Source organism: Vulpes vulpes, chromosome 1, assembly GCF_048418805.1.
Source record: "Vulpes vulpes isolate BD-2025 chromosome 1, VulVul3, whole genome shotgun sequence".
NCBI lineage: Eukaryota > Metazoa > Chordata > Mammalia > Carnivora > Canidae > Vulpes > Vulpes vulpes.
Window position 1 is genome coordinate 58,978,372 of NC_132780.1, and position 18,010 is coordinate 58,996,381.

General features: G+C 35.1%; 1 protein-coding gene across 12 annotated transcripts in view; it reads left to right on the top strand.

The window, feature by feature from the left end:
* Window positions 1-660: 660 nt before the first annotated feature.
* Window positions 661-18,010, top strand: part of TRDN (triadin) — a 363,753-nt gene continuing 346,403 nt past the window's right edge. For 11 of the 12 annotated variants that reach the window (XR_012002811.1, XM_072765079.1, XM_072765074.1 and 8 more), the window contains exon 1: window positions 684-939. Coding sequence is in view for 11 of the 12 variants with exons in the window: in XM_072765079.1 (XP_072621180.1) it covers window positions 918-939 (22 nt within the window). In the remaining variant the exon portion in view is untranslated. Of the gene's footprint in view, window positions 940-18,010 lie in introns of all 12 variants that reach the window. The other variant, XM_072765072.1, reaches the window with a different exon arrangement.

Genomic DNA, 18,010 nt, shown 5'->3' on the forward strand with positions numbered 1-18,010 from the left:
CAGTGTTGGCTGTAGATCTTAAACTTTAGGTCACATTCCCTTTTTTTTACTGCATAGATAAGTTCAGATATTTTGTGTTCACAAAGGTATGAGAGAGAATTAAAAAATTCAGTATTCATCAGTTCCCAAGGGTCACTCTAACTTCACATTACCTATTTCTTACTGGCCAGGGTTTGGAAAACCTTAATCCCCTATAAGGAAGCCTTAATAGTTGCAACTTGAAGTGTGGCCCTGTATAAATAACTACACTTGCTAAGTGGATGTAGACCAATAGGGAATCCACCTGGAGAAAATGACTGAAGACTCTCCTCCCCTTTGCCTCTGGTAGACATTACAGGACCCTCCCTACACCAAATAAGGGAAGAGGAATGTTCTAAGCATTAAGGGCACTAAGAATAAATCTGAGCTATCACAGATAAGATTACTTTCAAGTCTTTATTTCATGTTTTCTGACATAGACCCCCAAGATCTGTAATTATCTTAGGAAAACTGCGGAGGCTTAGACAGTACTTTTAGTTATTTTGTTGTTCTCCCCCCTCCCCCTTTCTTTGGGGCTGGAGAGCTTGTGTGTGGATGTGTGTGTGTGTGTGTGTGTTCCCCTAGAGTGCCAAAAAAAAAAAAAAAAGTGCTGAAGAGTCCCAGGGAGATGAGGCTATTTTTGTTCGAAGCTGATATTTCTGACTGAGCCACAAGTGTGGCTTGGAAAGGGCTCAGGTTGTTTCCAGGGGGAGAACTCTGCAGAGAAGAGACGGAGTTCAACAGGACAACAAAGGGCCAGCAGAAACAGCCAGGAAAACGAAGAGCCCTCAGGTTTTTCACCCAGAGCCCCCTAATCAGAGTTCTCGAATTCTAAAGTATTCCTCAAAGGTGCCACTTGACGGGAACTTTTCGCCTGCCTTTTCCTTTCTCCAACCACCATGACTGAGATCACTGCTGAAGGTACTGCTACCATTAGGGAAAACAGGTGGCAATCGACAGACAGTGACCTTGACTGTCAAGTTGCCGGCTTAAATGTTGCTTTTCGATACTTGCCTTGATCAATGAGTCTATATGGGATTGGAGAAGTGGATTTGGAAGCTGAGAGGCTGACAGATGTGTGTGTTGGGGGAGAGAGGGGGGTTTCTGTGACATTTTGCATGGGGAAACTCTTCTGTGCTATGCCCGAGGCCCCACTGGTACCAGTTGTCGCCCGCACCTCTATAAATAGCGATGGTCATGTCATGTTGTGGCTGCTATCTTACCTTGCAAAAATTACAAGACTTGCAAGGATAGAGACCACAATGAACCTAAAATATTGCATTTAATGTTTCAATGTAGACAAACGATTTTCAGCATTTTTGCCTTATGACATTTTGAAATGGAGATCTTAAATTCGTTTTTCCTTTCCAACCTCAGTGTATAAATATGCACACACATGTCCATAAGATTTAAGATGCAAGTGCTCCCACAAAATTTGTATCTATTTACTATGGGTAGATATACAGAGGCAAGGTTTGGAAATGCACAAAGTGTAGATCAGTTGATTTTAAACTAAAGCAATTCGAATTCTGATTCTTTTCCCACACCCATGTCTCTTTGACCTCTATATATATAGAAGAACTCGATCTTTCTGTTAAAGCAAATATTTTGTTTCAGTGCTTCTTCTGAAAAGGTTTGTGCCATCACTAAAACATAATTTTTAATGATTTGATCACGGTTGCAATCGTTTCACCTGTATATAAATATGAAAAACATATGTAAATATAAAAGATATGTATTTCTTAGAAGGAAAGGGCCCTTTAAAACAACTAACCCATTTTGAATACAGACACAATCCAGTTCTAGTTGGGGTAAAAATCTGGGAGGTGGATCTAATATTTGCCTCTGACAGCTGTAAGAAAATCAGACAGGTGGTGCTCTCATCAGCTTGCAAGTTGAATGCTGCTCTGGTTTGTTTTTAATTAGACAACTGAAAACCAGAACGTGTGGTTTTGGCTCTTTGTGTAGACATTCATATGGACACACAGTGATTTCAGAGTTGGAGATTTTCAGTCAATATTTATAAGGAGAAATGTCTTACTGTACCTTCTACTGATAAATTTAGTCTGGCACCCCAAATTGATAAAAACAAATACTGAGAGGTTTCTGTGTATCAGGTATTTTGCTCAGGACTTTGTGTTATTTACTTATTTCAACCTCATACAATTCAATTAAGTCGGCATTATTATCTCCATTTTGCAGAAATAGAAACTGTAACTCAGATATTTGGTGACTTGCTTGAGACTATGGCATTACCAAGATTAGAAGCCAGCTCCCTTAGATCTAGTTGGTGTTTTTTTTTTTCTTTTCCGTAAGAGGATATCAGATTTACTCTACCAATTTTAGTTCAGAATTTGCTAACTAAATATAAATAGCATTTTTTCCTATTCCTTAGATATTCTATGTCATGTGGTCTTTGGTTTGTCTTAAAGAGAGCTATCTATAACAAATGCTTGCTTAGCCCTACACAATTAGTAAGTTACCTACGCATGTGTTTCCTTGCCTGTGGATGGGGTGTGGACATCTAGCCGATTCAGGAGGTCACTTGACCAAAGTGTGTTTGGTTTGCTTGTGGATTATTCTCTGTAGTACTTTGCACTTGATTCATAAAACTTTTCTTGCAGGAGAATTCTTGATTATGAAATAGAACTTTTGTTTCTGTCGTCTCCCCATGGAGCATTTAAAGGATTCTTGGAAGACCTCCTGAAGTCTCCCAGAAAAATCACTGAATTAGTGATAAAGTGTAAAAACACCATCTAGTGATGATCATTTCCTGCTCCCTGGCCTTTGCAGTTCATAGGATCTATGTCATCTGAACATCAATTATGTACTTTTTTCCTTTTTTGGAATGATTTATTAATCATATTTCTCAAATGAAAATTAGGCTGCCAACTAAGAGCTGAATTTTTAAGGTTAGCACTTCAGTCATTCTCTGAGCTTATCCAGAGCTTCTTGCACACCTCTCTCCTACATGCTTTTCATTTTGTCTTCATGATTCACGGGGTTTTTTTATCCCAGCCACAATAGCCTTCTTTCTGGCTAAGGAAAGTAAGGAGTGTGTTTTTGTATAGAACTTTGGTACGTGTTATTCCTTTAGCCTGCAATAGTCTTTCCTCTCATATGCTGTGTTTCCTTTGCCACCACTTTTGGACACATGATGGAAAAGTAAGTATTGCATCAATAGCCTGTGACATCTCCTGATTACTCTTCCCATCCATTTATCACAAAGCAAACAAATGCTGCCCAGCAATTATGAAAGGTAGAGCTAGAGTAGCCCTTTAGAGAGCTCTAGTTCACTGTCCTGACCTCAATTTTTGGAAAACTGAGGCTCATGCAGATTAAATGACTCTCCCATGGTCACTGATAGTTAGAGGAAGTTTGAAGATATAATTCTTGTCTCCTATGGTTTCTCTCAGTGCTTATTCAACTATAACACAGGACACATCAATAAATCTTAACAAGTTCTTTACATAGATTACCATCTATGTGGAGCATCTGTCTTTGGCTCAGGTTGTGATCCCAAGGTCCTGGGATCGAGTCCCACATTGGGCTCCCCACAAGGAGCCTGTCTCTCCCTCTGCCTGTGTCTCCGTCTTTCTCTGTGTCTCTCATGAATAATAAAAAATAAAAATCTTTGAAAAAAAAAAAGAAGTAGGACAAAGTCGAAAGCCAAAGGATTTTAGAGAAACAACAGGTTTGATTCTGGCCCTGATGAATTAACAAAGATAATTTTAATGACAATTATAATAACAATTCATATATGTTGACATTGAATGTCAAGCACTGTATGAAGTTTGTTATATGATCAAGACAACTGAATGAGATAGATACATTTACCTTTGATATTTATAGAATAGGAAACTGAGATTTAGGTTAGGGATTGGCCTAAATTCACAGGGCTGTATATAGGATAGCTAGGATTCACATCTAAATCTCTAACCTGAGTCATGTTGAATACTTCTTCTTGCTGTGTGAGACTAATAGCCTGGTGTTGCTTCAGAGATTAATGGGGGTCTATGCTAGGCTGCTGTTCTGGTTTGGCCCATGTTGGATTGAATAGATTTGATCAGGCTACAGACTGGACCAAACTCAAAGAGTACTAGGGGTTTAGGACTATAAATAGCCTTCTACCTTCTTTCCAGAGGCTGTTATTTCTAGACAAGTGCCAAAGTTACCTCCCCCTATGAGTTTCATGTGAAGTTGCCATGACCAATTTCAGCACAACATATAGCACTAGGCAAAAATATCTTTGGAGTCATTTTGATAACAATGTATAGTCAATTCTTTTAACTATAGTTAATTCTTAATAGCTTTGTTGAAAAGAGAGACTTTTTAAAAAGCTGATAAAATAGGTTATTTTTCCAAAATGGCAGGGTAACTAATATACAGTCAAATTGTGCTTTATAATAACATCTATATAACTATGTTTTCTGGGTCCAAGGACCTCTAAAATATAGGAAAGTACAAATTTCTGGTAATAGATTCAAGTTGATAGAGTTCCTATATATAATTAACTTGTAACTTACTAGAACACTTAGTCAAGGGAAATTCTTTTCTAAAAAAATTAGAAGTTAGGTCAAACTGTCAACTTCTAAACTATTATGTAACTTTAGAATTCAGGAGGTTTATCTTACCCTGTAGGAAATTGTTTCCTCACTATTAGCTCAACCGTGTCTTACTGCTTCTGTAACAAACCTGTGGAAGGATTTGATATCCGAAATTTAGAACAAAAATGGTAATTTATTTTATACAATGTGCTGCTTCAACAGACTGCAGAGCACATGAGCACCAATTGTTGCTCTCAAGAAAAAAGATCAAGAATTCACAGCCAGACTAATTAACTATGCACACAAGTTATGTCACCTAGAGCAACAGATGGTGAAATTAAGAGAAGGAGGAGATCCAGCCTACATATTTGTGTTTATATTGCCAAAACCAAGAGTGGCTATTCTAGCCCAAGTTGAGATGACTTGGGTTGAGGGCAGGAGGAAAAGGATGAAGTACTAGGTTCAAGCCCTAATTAGTTACAAATTATGTTCTTCTGTTCAAGAAAAGGAATACACCACATATAGAATATAATTTTTAGTTCCTTGAACACATTTTAAAAATTGACATTGACAAGACAGTATAATTGGAGAAGGACCATGATAATAAGAGGCACACACAAGTGAAAAGACTTGTACACAGGTTGTTTAAAGAGAGGATCTTTCTCTTTCTTTCTTTCTTTCTTTCTTTCTTTCTTTCTTTCTTTTTTTTCTTTCTTTCTTTTCTTCTTCTTCTTCTTCTTCTTCTTCTTCTTCTTCTTCTTCTTCTCCTTCTTCTTCTCTTTTATGGAGCACTAGAGGACAAAGCAAAGACCCATTGATAAAAGTCTAGAAGCCACAAAAAAGCCAACTCTTGGCAAAATATAACACAGAACTGAATCAACAATTAAAATGATAGCTAGAACTATTCTGATTCAAAACCAAAGAGGAAAGAAGAAAGAAAGAAAGAAAGAAAGAAAGAAAGAAAGAAAGAAAGAAAGAAAAAAGAAAGAAAGAAAGAAAGAAGAAAGAAAGAAAGAAAGAAAAAAAGAAACAAGAAAAATGCAACAAAAGGAACAATCTCCAATTTTCAAATATGCTTATATTATACAGAGGGATCCAGAAATGTGCATGACACTTGTAACAGCAGAAAAGGAAATAGTGATTTAAAAAAAAATATATATATATATATATCTGTTATAATGTGAGGATTTGGAGGTTAATTTCATTTAAGTTCTTAAAATTATTAGTGACATTAATTAGACATCTTAATTAGTAACAGATCGTTTTTGAGGTGGTACAACCTGAAAAGAAATTAGAAACCTAATAAGTCAATGTGAGGCAACGAAAAATAGTTTAAAAAAATGCTCTCATCAGGAATATCATATTTATTGACAGGATATTAAGAACCAAGTCTTACATGTACATCTTTTTAAAATATCACAAACTCTAAAAGGCTAAGAGGCAGATATTACAGAAACCTGATCAGTCTGATTCTAAAACTTCTCAATCTTCTTTCCTGTTCAAGTTGAATTTAAAAAAAGGAAGAAAAGCAGACTGTGAAAACCAGTGGGTGACATAATTCATTGAAAATCAGAGAGGGAAAGTAGTACAGAGCCAAGAGAAGGCGGTGTTTAAATAATGAAAGGCAGTGTGATAGAGTGCAAGGTGTGTGGAGTTTCGGTCAGAAATCCGGGTTTAAGCACCAGTTCACTACTTAACCATACTATGTCTGGGTGGGGTGGGCATGAGGGCCCTCATTGGAGGGACCCAGTAATATGGCCAGAAGAATGTTTTCAACTTTTTGCAAGATCATGCTTCTTGGCAAGTTATGTTCAAATATAGATTTTAAAATTGTGCAAACCTCCACAATGCAAAATCTACAGTGAAAGTGAACAGAAAATGTATCTTTTTAGTGTCAACCTTTGGTAGGTTCCATTAAGAAGCTTTCTGTTGCAGCTTTTGTTATTTTTCGTAATAGTGACTTTTTTTTTCTGCCACATTTAAGCACACATACCCATGGAAGATGTTCTGCTTGTCAGCTTAAATGCTTCTTAATTTTTTCCTATTTGTTTTTGGTCATCATTGTGACTATAATTTAAAAACCGTGCTGCCTTTACAATGCAAAAATGAATTGAGCCTATTCAGCTATTATTCTAAAGCCTTAGGAATCCTTAGAGACTTAAATACTTCAATGCTGTTTGCATTAATTTTTAATCAGTTAACAATATTTAATATGAGAGAAACACAAAATGGTGCAATAAGCAATTTTAAAGTGATCTATATTGACCTTTGGTTTGAATATATCAATTTGAAAAGAGAATGCACACATAGATGGTTAAGTTTTCCAGTTAAGCTTTTGGTTTTACAGTTATGGAATTGAAATCATTATTCTTTTTTTTCTTCTGTCAAATAAAAAGAAACCCTTTGGAAAAATCCTTAATATATTTTAAAAATGCAGATTATTTAAAGTAACACATTTAAAAAGAGCAAATTAGAGAAAAACCTTCATCTGGAAACCATGCATTAACATAATACAATAATTCCAAGTTTACCGAGCTTAGTTTCTCTTCAACTCTTCAACTCTTTCCTAGGAAAATCCAGCCAAGTTAAGTTTTGCTTTCCCCAATTCCCATTTTCTCTGAAAAATATGAGTACCATGAATAATTTCTGATAGGACATGCTTATTTGAGTGTCACAGGAACATGTATTGCCCCAAGTGAGGGTTAAGCAGAGATAGATGAACTTTCTGGTCTAAAAAGATAGTATTTTCCATCTTCAAAGGAAGTTAAAAAGAATATCCTTGGCAAATGTGTAATGAATAAAGTCCTGCTTCTCTCTGTACAAGTTATGCTCTCTAAACATCAAACATCTCCACATCTCTGTGCCTGAAGTCAAGCTGTCAAAAGCATACGGAATTTACGATTCTGAGAGATGCTTTGGTATGTAAATGAGCTGTTTCCTCATAAACCACAGAGTCCATCTCACTTATGATGTACTTCATATTACATTTAAATATGTATGGTTTAGATATTTCCTAGTTTGGTACCTGTGGCAAGGGCTGAAGTATGTGGTTTTCACTTAAACAAATTAAAGATACAGTCTTTTAATCCAGAAGAACACTTATTTACGTCTGTTCAGCAACCTGCTTTTTACAGGGGAGCATGAGGCTGGAACTTATTATAGACTAATTTTCTCATTGCTACCCATTTGCTGCATCCTCCCCCTGACACAGGTTTCTGAAATGTTGAGAAAGACAAAAGAAAGAAAGAGTTCTTAATATAATATATGCATAATATAATATAACACAACGTAACATAACTTAGGGCATTAATGAGCTTACAGATGTGAGAAAAATCATTTCCCACTTATTTAGACCTTCAATACATTTTTATCAAGGTTTCCCTGGAAAATTTACTGTTGCATGTTAAAATAAAATCATCATATGACTAAGAGAATTTTCTGTTTGTGGTAGACATTTGATATAACATCAAGACAAAAATAGTGATTATAAAGTGACATTTCTTTGACCTCCAGTGCTGGAGCTGTTATTTTTATCCATCGTTATTCTTATTTAACTTATGTACAATTGCCTAGGGGAAAAGAATATGGTATCAAATCTGTAAGTTACCAAGTATGGTAAAATGCCAAGCAATTTAAATATGCAGAAGCATTAGGCATTGCATTTAGAGAAAAGCAAGCAAACAAAATACATCATTCGAAATATAACAAAATTATAGGCTCTATGGTATTAATTATCAACCTATAATTAGATTTATACGACAGAAGGTCATGTCAGAGGTTTAGTTGTAGTCAATATTTTAGAAACTATTATGCACCAAGCTGAATACCAGACGATAGGGACATGAAGAAGAAGAATATAAAGCCCCTGATTCTAACATAGTAGATTGAAAAACAAGCAGGAAATAACAAAAAATAATCATTAAAATGGAGACTGGAGAGATTTAAAAATATATAATTTTGGATTTATGAACAGGGAGTGTTTAGTTGACAAAATCATGCTATTGTTCATAAATCTTATAATCACTGAGGGTATATTGAAATTAGCTTTAAAAAGTAACTACTTTAGAATGGTAGGATGTCCTACTCTTCACTTGGATAATTTGCAATGCACAAGCCATTGGCAGAAGATGAAATGGCTGGCCAAGGTAAGGAAATCAAGAGTAGGTTTGATCAATGAAGAGATGAAGGAAGAAGAGATGGGTGTTATGTGAAAGTTAGTGATCTGTGGAATGAAGCCCTAGGATGTCAAGGTACAAAGTTATCAGGCTTAGAAACTGGGTAAAAAAATCGTTGTTTAACGACTATTTTTTTTTAAGCCACCCTATTGCTATATCATTGAAAAGGATGGATGCCTTACATGCATGATTTATTTTGAACTAGTAGTTTTTTTACAATTCCTAGTTTCTGGCCCTCCTATGTGACTATGCTCCTGGTATTTGTATGTCTTTGCTGCTTTTGATCCCCTAGTACTCTACTTTGAGCTCAGTTTGTATTTTTGGAATGCTGTTTCCAATTTGTGAACAAAAAATGAAATAATACTGTCAGATAGGTACTTACCAAATAACTTTCTTCAGGATAATAATGAGAAATAAGCTGTTAAAAACTAATTTTGTGGTCACTGTTGTTCTTAGAAACAACTTAGAACTGTTCTTCTAAGTTCTATGAGAACTAGTGTTATAGGCCAGTGGTCTTGTTGTGGTGCTCTATGAAGTCACCCCCTTAAGCATTGAAGCAAGGCAAGAAGGTTTTCGAGATACTAGGGAAAGGCCTTTGTCAAGGAAAGGATGAAGAGACACGATCCTTAGTCCAAGGTTCAGAAGACATGAAGAGGAAGTATGTGGGGTAGCAGAAAAGGCTAGATTCAAGCAGTTAAGTCAGCAGAGCCTTCTAAATACTTTGCTCCTAGTGGCTGAAAGACTTGTATTAGAAATGATGCTTTGGACAGCTACCAGAAGTTTTGCTTATCTCTTGGATTACATAGACCGGGTTTACCATTCAGTTTCTGCCCAGCCTTCCCAGATTCGAAAACCTTGTAGTTTGTGACTAGAATGGACTTGTTATAACCATAATGTAGCTGGAGTCCTTGTCTTTGAATGACATGGGATCTCAATACCCAGGTGTTTTGAAACATGATATTCTTATCTTTGTTCCTTCACTCTGCCATTCATTTATGGATGGAAAGGGGCAAAACTGCTGACCTCCCCAAAGATATTCATTCACTTTGTAAGCACATATATATTTCAAGTATTTGCTTCAGTCAGTAACTGTGCTAAACCTGAGGGTGAACTGTGAAATATATATGCATCTAGTCCTTAAGGAAAGATGAAATAATTGTATACATAACTCTATGATACAAGGCGACTAGTTCTAAGTTGCCAAAAAGAACTGACAAAATTATATATAAAAACTGTGAGATAGAGTCCTTGGTTTCTTGCCAATCAAGTTTAAAGTGGACAACATTTGCACATCAAAGTAACTAGAGTATTAATTAATACGTAACAACAAATCAAGTGTTTTGAGGTATGATTGTTAGGAAAATCTGAGACATAGAAAGGATAGATGGACTTGGTTGATCAGGGACTATTATAAAAGAGTAGAACTTAAGTTAAACTTGAAGAATATTTCTAAATGAAAGAACCGGGGTATAAATGGAAAGCAGAGAATTAAGTTCTTTCTAACATCCCTAGATCCTAAAACATTGCAGGTTTATATATTTAGCAACCAATTATTTGACATAGTTTTACTAACTTAATGCCCCAGTCTCATGCTCTGTGCCAGAGGATCAAAGCTGGAGGAGACATCTCTATTGGCATTTGGGGCAGGAGAATTAGTCAAAGGTCTCTTCAAGACATTGCAGGATAATAAGCATATAGTAGCACCACTCATGTAATTTCAACTTCATAAACAGCCACAGACATTTTCCTGTGGGAATGCTAACTATGCCCCAGTTAACAACCAACAAGAACCTAAGATAAAGGTGAGCATAGGGACTGATAGTTGCAAAGGAGGTGGGATCAAAGTACGCAAGTTTGAGAAACTGCTGACTTACTTATCTTCCAAGTCTACATTTGGATTAGTGGGAAGCTCTTTTGAGTATTTTCCAACTAAATTACCAGTCACCAACTAAGAGTTAGTATAGTAAATCATTTACCACTAAAAGTTAGCAACTAAGTTACCATCTAAGAGTTAGTACACTAAATATGCCATCTATTTCAATGATTCAAAAGTTATTTAGGATAGAATGAAACCCTTCCTGAAATATAATTATGTTTGGCTTTCTTGATTTGCACTTACAGTTCCTAGAGTAGAAAGGGAAAAAAAAGATGATAATTCTAAGGAACTGTGAGACAAAGAGATTCACAAACCAAATGGAACAACACAATTTCCCATGGAGAAAAATCAGAAAAATCAGTGAGAGGTGATGGCCTATCTCCTGTGTCCTTGAGCTAATGAGTTGAGAAGTGACAGCATAATTTGAAGAGAGGCACAGGTGGAAACATCTCTGATAGGTAAACTGAAAGACAATACTTTGCAAAATTGCCTCATATAGTTTTACAGAAGCCAAATTAATAAACTTCAGAGTGCATTACATTTCCTTACTCCATAGTCACCCTATATTGTGACATATTGAACTCCACATGTCTGGTTAAAGTACTTCCAATGTTTCTTTAATTCCTTGCAACACTACCCAAATGACAAATATGTTTTCCAATCTGGTAGGAACTCACTTAGAATTAAGTTGTTAGGTAACACTGACCTAGAAGCCAAAATGCACAAGAACTCTCTGTGAAAAAAAAATTAGATAACTGTGGCAATTTTTTAATAACACTGTCCCCCTTGGTTTTCAAGAGACCAGCTACCTCATCAGTTCAGAGTTAAAAAAATATTATGAGTCATCACCGTTTTTAAAATATTAATAAAACTTTTTGTAAAATATAGGTACTGAAAGCTGCATAAATCATATATATTTAAATATCATTTACTAAACAATAATGGAGTTGACATCTACATAACCAATACCCAGTCCAGGAAACAATGCTTCCATCACGTCTGAAGAATATTCCCATCTGCCGCCCACCCACTGACTCTCATTCTGGTTTTGCTTTCCAATCAAGATTCCTTTTCCTCCAACCCTTTCTCCACTGGGAACAACTATTCTGGCTTTCCTTATAACAGTTTTCTTACTTTGCTTTATAGTTTTATGACCTCCACAACTATAAAGACTATAGTTTAGTCTAGCCAGGTTTGTTCTTTACATAAATGGAAGCGCACAGCATGCATGATTCTGTGTCTTGCTGCATTAATTCAACACTCTGTAAGACTCACTTGTTCTGTTGTATGTAGTTGTAGTTCATGCTATTCTCACTGCATGGTATTCCACTCCATGAATGTCATAATTTATTTATTTGAATATTTTAAAATTGAGGGGCTCTTACGAACAATACTGCGATGATCATTTTTCTTCTTCTTAGCTTCGATATTCTATGGTTCTATCATCGATGTATATTTATTTCATGGCACTATGCTCTGTATTAAAAAGGTGAATTCAGCATGAAAAAGATTCCTTGCTCACTCAGATTGGGTAGTATACATATTATCATTGAGATCTAGTCAAAAAACATGGAGAAAATGTGACCTCAGGGGCTATCTACTAGAAATTCCCTAGCTTGTTTTTCAGAAGAAATTGATGTATCCCCACGAGATACATAAAATGGATATTTGGGAAATGAAGGAGAGAATGACTAGAATAGTAAGGACCTCTCAGAGATAAAGAAGCAATCCTCAATGTATAATGACTCCTATCTGAGACTGTATAGGCAGCAACAAAAGTTGACATTTAGACCTAGCATAACTAGGGTCATAAAAAAGAGATTGTTCAATTAATACTATTGAATGAAGGTGTATAGAGGCCAGGAGTTCAACATATGCATACTGAAACTCATTAACTTTTTCCTATTCAGGGATTTTTCTGGCCCCACAGAGTTTTGTCTTTTTCCCATTTGCTCAGTCTCTAAATTTTGAATTCCTCATTTTTTTGATTCCATATTTTCCTCTTTATTCCTATTGTTCCTGTTTTAATTTAAGCTCCTATCATTTCATATTTGGATCCCTTTATGTGGCACATTGTATTTTTTACCAGTGGCAATAGCAATATTTCCCATATCACATGTTCTTTTTATAATGTTACCTTTACTCTTTTCCCACTAAAAAGTGAAGTGTATTTTTCCTCTTCTTGAATCCACAAAGACCCATTTGATACTTGTGGAGCAAAGACAAGCCATGCCTGACCTCTAACTCATCTTCCACATCCACAGACTATCAAATTAAATCAATAATACTATACAACCCATTGACTAATGGTTAACTCATTCAGTGTACAGCTGCTTCAGCCAGATTTGATGTGATGTTAACCGGTTGAAAAATTGTTATACTTCTACAACCTTATCAATCATTTATCCACATATTCATTACTTTATTTATTTAAAAATAGTTAAGGAATGTTGGTTATTATAAAAGTATTCTAGTCCCTGGAGATATGTTCATTGAAAAAAAGAAAAAGAAAAAAGAGGAAGAAAAAGAAGGGGGAGGAGGAGGAGAAAGAAGAGAAAAAATGGAGGAGAAGAAAGGAGAAGGAAAACAAGAAGAGGGAGAGAAAGAAGAAATTGCTGCTGTCAAAAGATTCACTGAAGCAAATTCTCATTTACACCCCACTTGGAGATTTTGCAAATGTGAATGGCATTTTTATTATTATTTTTATTATTATTTTTTGGTTAGTGTGCTTAAAGTACGTCCTGGTTGTAGGCTACGGAATTTCAATGTTTAGGATCTCTACACAATACTTTGCTCTATTGAGCAGGCCTAAACAACACTTTGCATAGAGAAGTGCTTGCATAATGTATATTGGTAAAGAGTAGAGCAATTATTAGTTATGGCATATATAACAACAACCCTCTCAGATATCTATGCCTCAATCCCCAGAGTCTGTGAATATGCATCTTATGTGGCAAAAGGGAGTTTGCAGGTATGATTAAATTAACATCTAGAAATGGAGAGATTATCCTGGATTACCTAGAAATGGAGAGATTACCCTGGATTATCTGGGTGGGCCTAATCTAACCACATGAATCCTTAAAAGCAGAGAACATTCTTGGTTGTGGTTGGAGGGAGATGTGATGTCAGGGCTTGACTGGCTTTAAAGATGGGGGAAGGGGCTGTGAGCCAAGGAACACAGTAGCCTATAGAACCTGAAAGGATGAGGAGACTAAGTTAGCCTCCCCAGTTACAGCCTCCAGAAAGGAAGTTAGCCTTGGAGGCATCTTGATTTTAATCCCTTGAGACCCATGTTGGAATTCTGAGTCACAGAACTGTTAGGAAAATAAATTTGTGTTATTTCGAGCTACTGAGTCATTTGTTATGTCAGCAATAGAAAGCTAATATACTGCTGTCTATCTGATTACTGTAAATCTCTCTCTATTTTACACTAACCGACACATTTTCAGAGGGCACATATAAAAACTGACATCGAAGAATTTATTTCCCACAAAATATTTTTATACAAATCACTTTTTAAATAAAATAAATAAGTCTTCCTTTTATATGAGAAACCTGAGGCTAAAAGGGATCCTTGTTTTCAAGGTCACTGAGCTCATTATTGGGACAATTAACAATAGATTAATAATTAACTAGGTTATTCTTTCTGCAGAAATGTATGCTGACATTCCTTCCAATAAACTGAGTTTTTAGTAAGTAACATTTCTCCCCCCTAAAAATCAGCAAACTTAGAGAGATACTTCATTTTGGTTTGTATTTCTCACCAGTGGATGATTGCAAATTTTAGGAAAGAGGGTTCTAGTTTGTGCAATATTTATTCCTTCCTAATATCCCTACAATGATTCTGCTTACATTCAATACTATGAGCATTTATGAAACACAAATTGTGACTTGTTCTATAATCAATAACATTTGCACATTTATCTAGTCACCTACACACAATATATAATACATATTGTTCACACTGTGTGCATGATTACAGAGAGATCTCTATAAAAGGCTTCCATTGTTCTTTGCCCAGGACATTTTGCCCTTCTTTGGAATGGGTATTCTTCACCTTCCTAGGTTTGCACACACCAGGAAGCTATGCACATTTTCCACTGGATAAGAGCCTATTAATAGAAAACTGACACTGCAGCAGTTAAAAAAAAATCAGGTCAGAGATTAATTTCATGGAACCCACAGTCATGTCAGCTAAACATGATCTGTTTGAGGTAGGTGAAAAATGTGTGGTCATTTTCCTTGCTGTTCAAACAAAATAAATATGTCTCCCTTTTATATTCAGACTCTTTTATATTCAGACTCTCATTTAGGACTTTTAAAGTATCCTTGCATGAAATTTCTACAGATTTTGAATGACTGTCACAAACTTCATGCTTAAACATCTTAGTATCTTCCCAATTAAAGAAAAAAAGTGATCAGGGTGTGGAATACAGGAAGATATGATGAATGAGATTAGTTAAAATTGTTGAAGTAATAAAAGTTAGAAAAGAGAAACTTGGAATTAAGCAAACATAAAATTAGATTTGCAGGAAATCAAAGTTGCCTTAATTTGACCTGAAAACAGTTTTCACTAAAGGGCAGAGTGCAGATAGGCATAGCTTTATTCATGAATATGAAAGGAAAAATTTCAGAAAGGAAAGAATACAATAACAGTAAAAATGTAAGTGGCAAAAACCATAAATATATAATATTTGTATAGTATTTATATAGTATAAGGGCATACAAACAAATATGGCATATACATAAATTTGACTTGTGATGCACAGAATAAGATATGAATGCAGAGGCTTTATTTTAATAAATATTGAGTTCCTACAACATATGAGACAGTGTCATGAAGCACTAAAAGAAGTTATTTGGTCAGCATCTCACAAAAAACATAATATTGTCATAGATAATTTTTTTGATAAATATAATTTTTAAAACATTTATTTTAAATGCTTAAGGTCAGCAGCTAGTAATGAGATTTTTATTCTAGAATAATTGTGCAAACAAGTCTTGTTTTTCTAAATTTACACATCATATATCTTTAAATTAATATCAAAAGAACCAATCTGAGGTTATTAAAAAACATAACTAAGTATTGCCCCATGGTAATACTTATGTTCTATGAGTGGCAGAGAGTTCGAGGTAGAGAGTGAGGTATACATAGACCAATGCCTCTCAAACTTTGATGTGCATATGAATCAGCTGAGAATTTTGCTAAAAGGCAGGTTCTGCTTCAGTAGGTTTGGGGTGGGGTCTGAGAATTTGCATTTCTAACAACTCTCAGGTGCTGAGAACAGCTGCTAATCCATGGCCCATACTTTAAGAATATACTATGGTATTTTAAGGACTGCTTAGAGAAAAATTCTGCATTTGGTTTTAGACTCTAATTTTTCAACTGAAATAAATCAACCAATGAATATCCTATGGAAGAGGATAAAAGAAGGAATAATTTATTATTATTTATATTTTATTTGGCTCTTTAAATAAGAGTGTGTATGAGCCCTTCTGGGAAAAAAAGGTTCATAACGTTGGGTTAATAGTTTGCCAACCGACTCCAATTCATCACATGTGTATAGTGGCAAATACTCTCAATCCTGTAAAATTTTAAAAAGAATTTTTCACTCTTTAAAGATATTTCTGTGATTGTTCATAAAGACTTAAGTTTTAAAAAGGATGCAAATTGTATGATCTTTAGATGCTTTTTAACACTTAAAGATGATCAGTTATCACCAGTTTGTATTTATGGAACATCACTGGGTATCTGGTATTAGAATTGACCCTTTCAAAATGATTCAGCACATATCTCTCCATAATGGACTTCAAGCTACCTCAGTGCTTAACCTAAAAGAGTTTCAACCAAACTGAATAAATGAGGTTTTTAAGCAGCATAAAGTAGTTGATTAATAATGTTGATGACATTGATTGATTAGTGCTGAAAGAGATTATGTTCTTCTCTCCTTAAGGTGATAAATTTTGAATTCCTTATAGTAATTAAGAAGCATGAAAACTTGCAAATATATTTTTAAGTACACTTATTCAAACAACTGCTAGCAAACCTTTCAGTTTATTTCAACTGGAACTAGAACTGTTTCCTAGTGTAAATGGTAGGTTGGCATTTAGCTCATGAAAACTCTGGTATTAGTTGACCATTTCCAAATCGTGAGTCTCTTTGCTAGTGCACATGCTGGCACACCATATGAGCCTTAGATTTGGTCAGTGTATGAAATTTTCCAATACCTTTGTGAGTGAAGGATGATGCAGTTGCCTTTCACACTTATTTTTGGTCATTATTCACTAACTGTACCACTTTCCCTTGATAGTCAGTTCATCTAATTTTACCTTTATGCTGTGTTCAGTTATTGATTTTATTTTTATGATGAGAAAGAAATATCACGATAATAAAAGAAGTAGAATTGTAAGAAAATAGAGTTGGAACAGGTTTCAAGGTCATTTCAAGCAATTTAATGTTAAAATACAAGAGTTATTCATGTTATAAAATTATGTGCCTGAAAACTACTTCTAGTCTTTCTCCTGTCCCTGAGCAGAAATATACTTTTACTGTAAGAAATGTCAAAGAAAATGAATATCTTTCTTACGGTTAAATATTTCCATGCAAGGGTACTCAACATTTTCCTTAGAAAGCTATTTGCGTCTAAAAATACTTATGTCAAGATGTCCTCACCTAAATCTCTCCTGTTAAGATTTAACACAATTTCCTCTTTTATTTTCAAGCTTGAAAATAGCAGGTCACCATTGTCTTGATAGTGATCCTTTGTCTTGTAGAACACTGATCTTACAATGTTCTCAGCTTTTGACTTGAAAAGTTGAAAGAGCCAGAAAGAAAAAGAAAATGCTTCTCCATATGCCATACATTATTTTTTTAGCCTTTTAATCATATTAATTTCTAACCTGCTAACTTCAAATGGTAGTGGATTTTGCAAATATGTAGATGTGATATTTCAAAATTTATTAACAGGTAAAGCAGAGGCACTGACTGATCCAAAAAAAAAAAAACCCCAAAAAACAAAAAAATACCCAACCCACCGAATCAATTAGAAGGAATGACAGCCTTGATTCTGTGCTTATGCTTATTGCCTACCTCTCAGCTTTGTGTGTTGAGAATTTTTGGTGGAAAAACTATGTCAGATCAGACAATCATAGATTTAAACTGCCGCCCTCCCCTATACTCACAGTGTTATTTTTCTGAAAAACAGTTTCATTATCTGCAATAGAAAGTTTACAATGACAGTTCACAGGGTATATACAGGAGAGTGCCTAACACTACCTAACACATACTAGGACAATGTAAATATTAACCTATTTCTTCTCTCTCATATTGATCAAATACAAGATGTGGGAGATCTGAAGAATCATACATCTTTGTGGATGTATGCATGAATCAG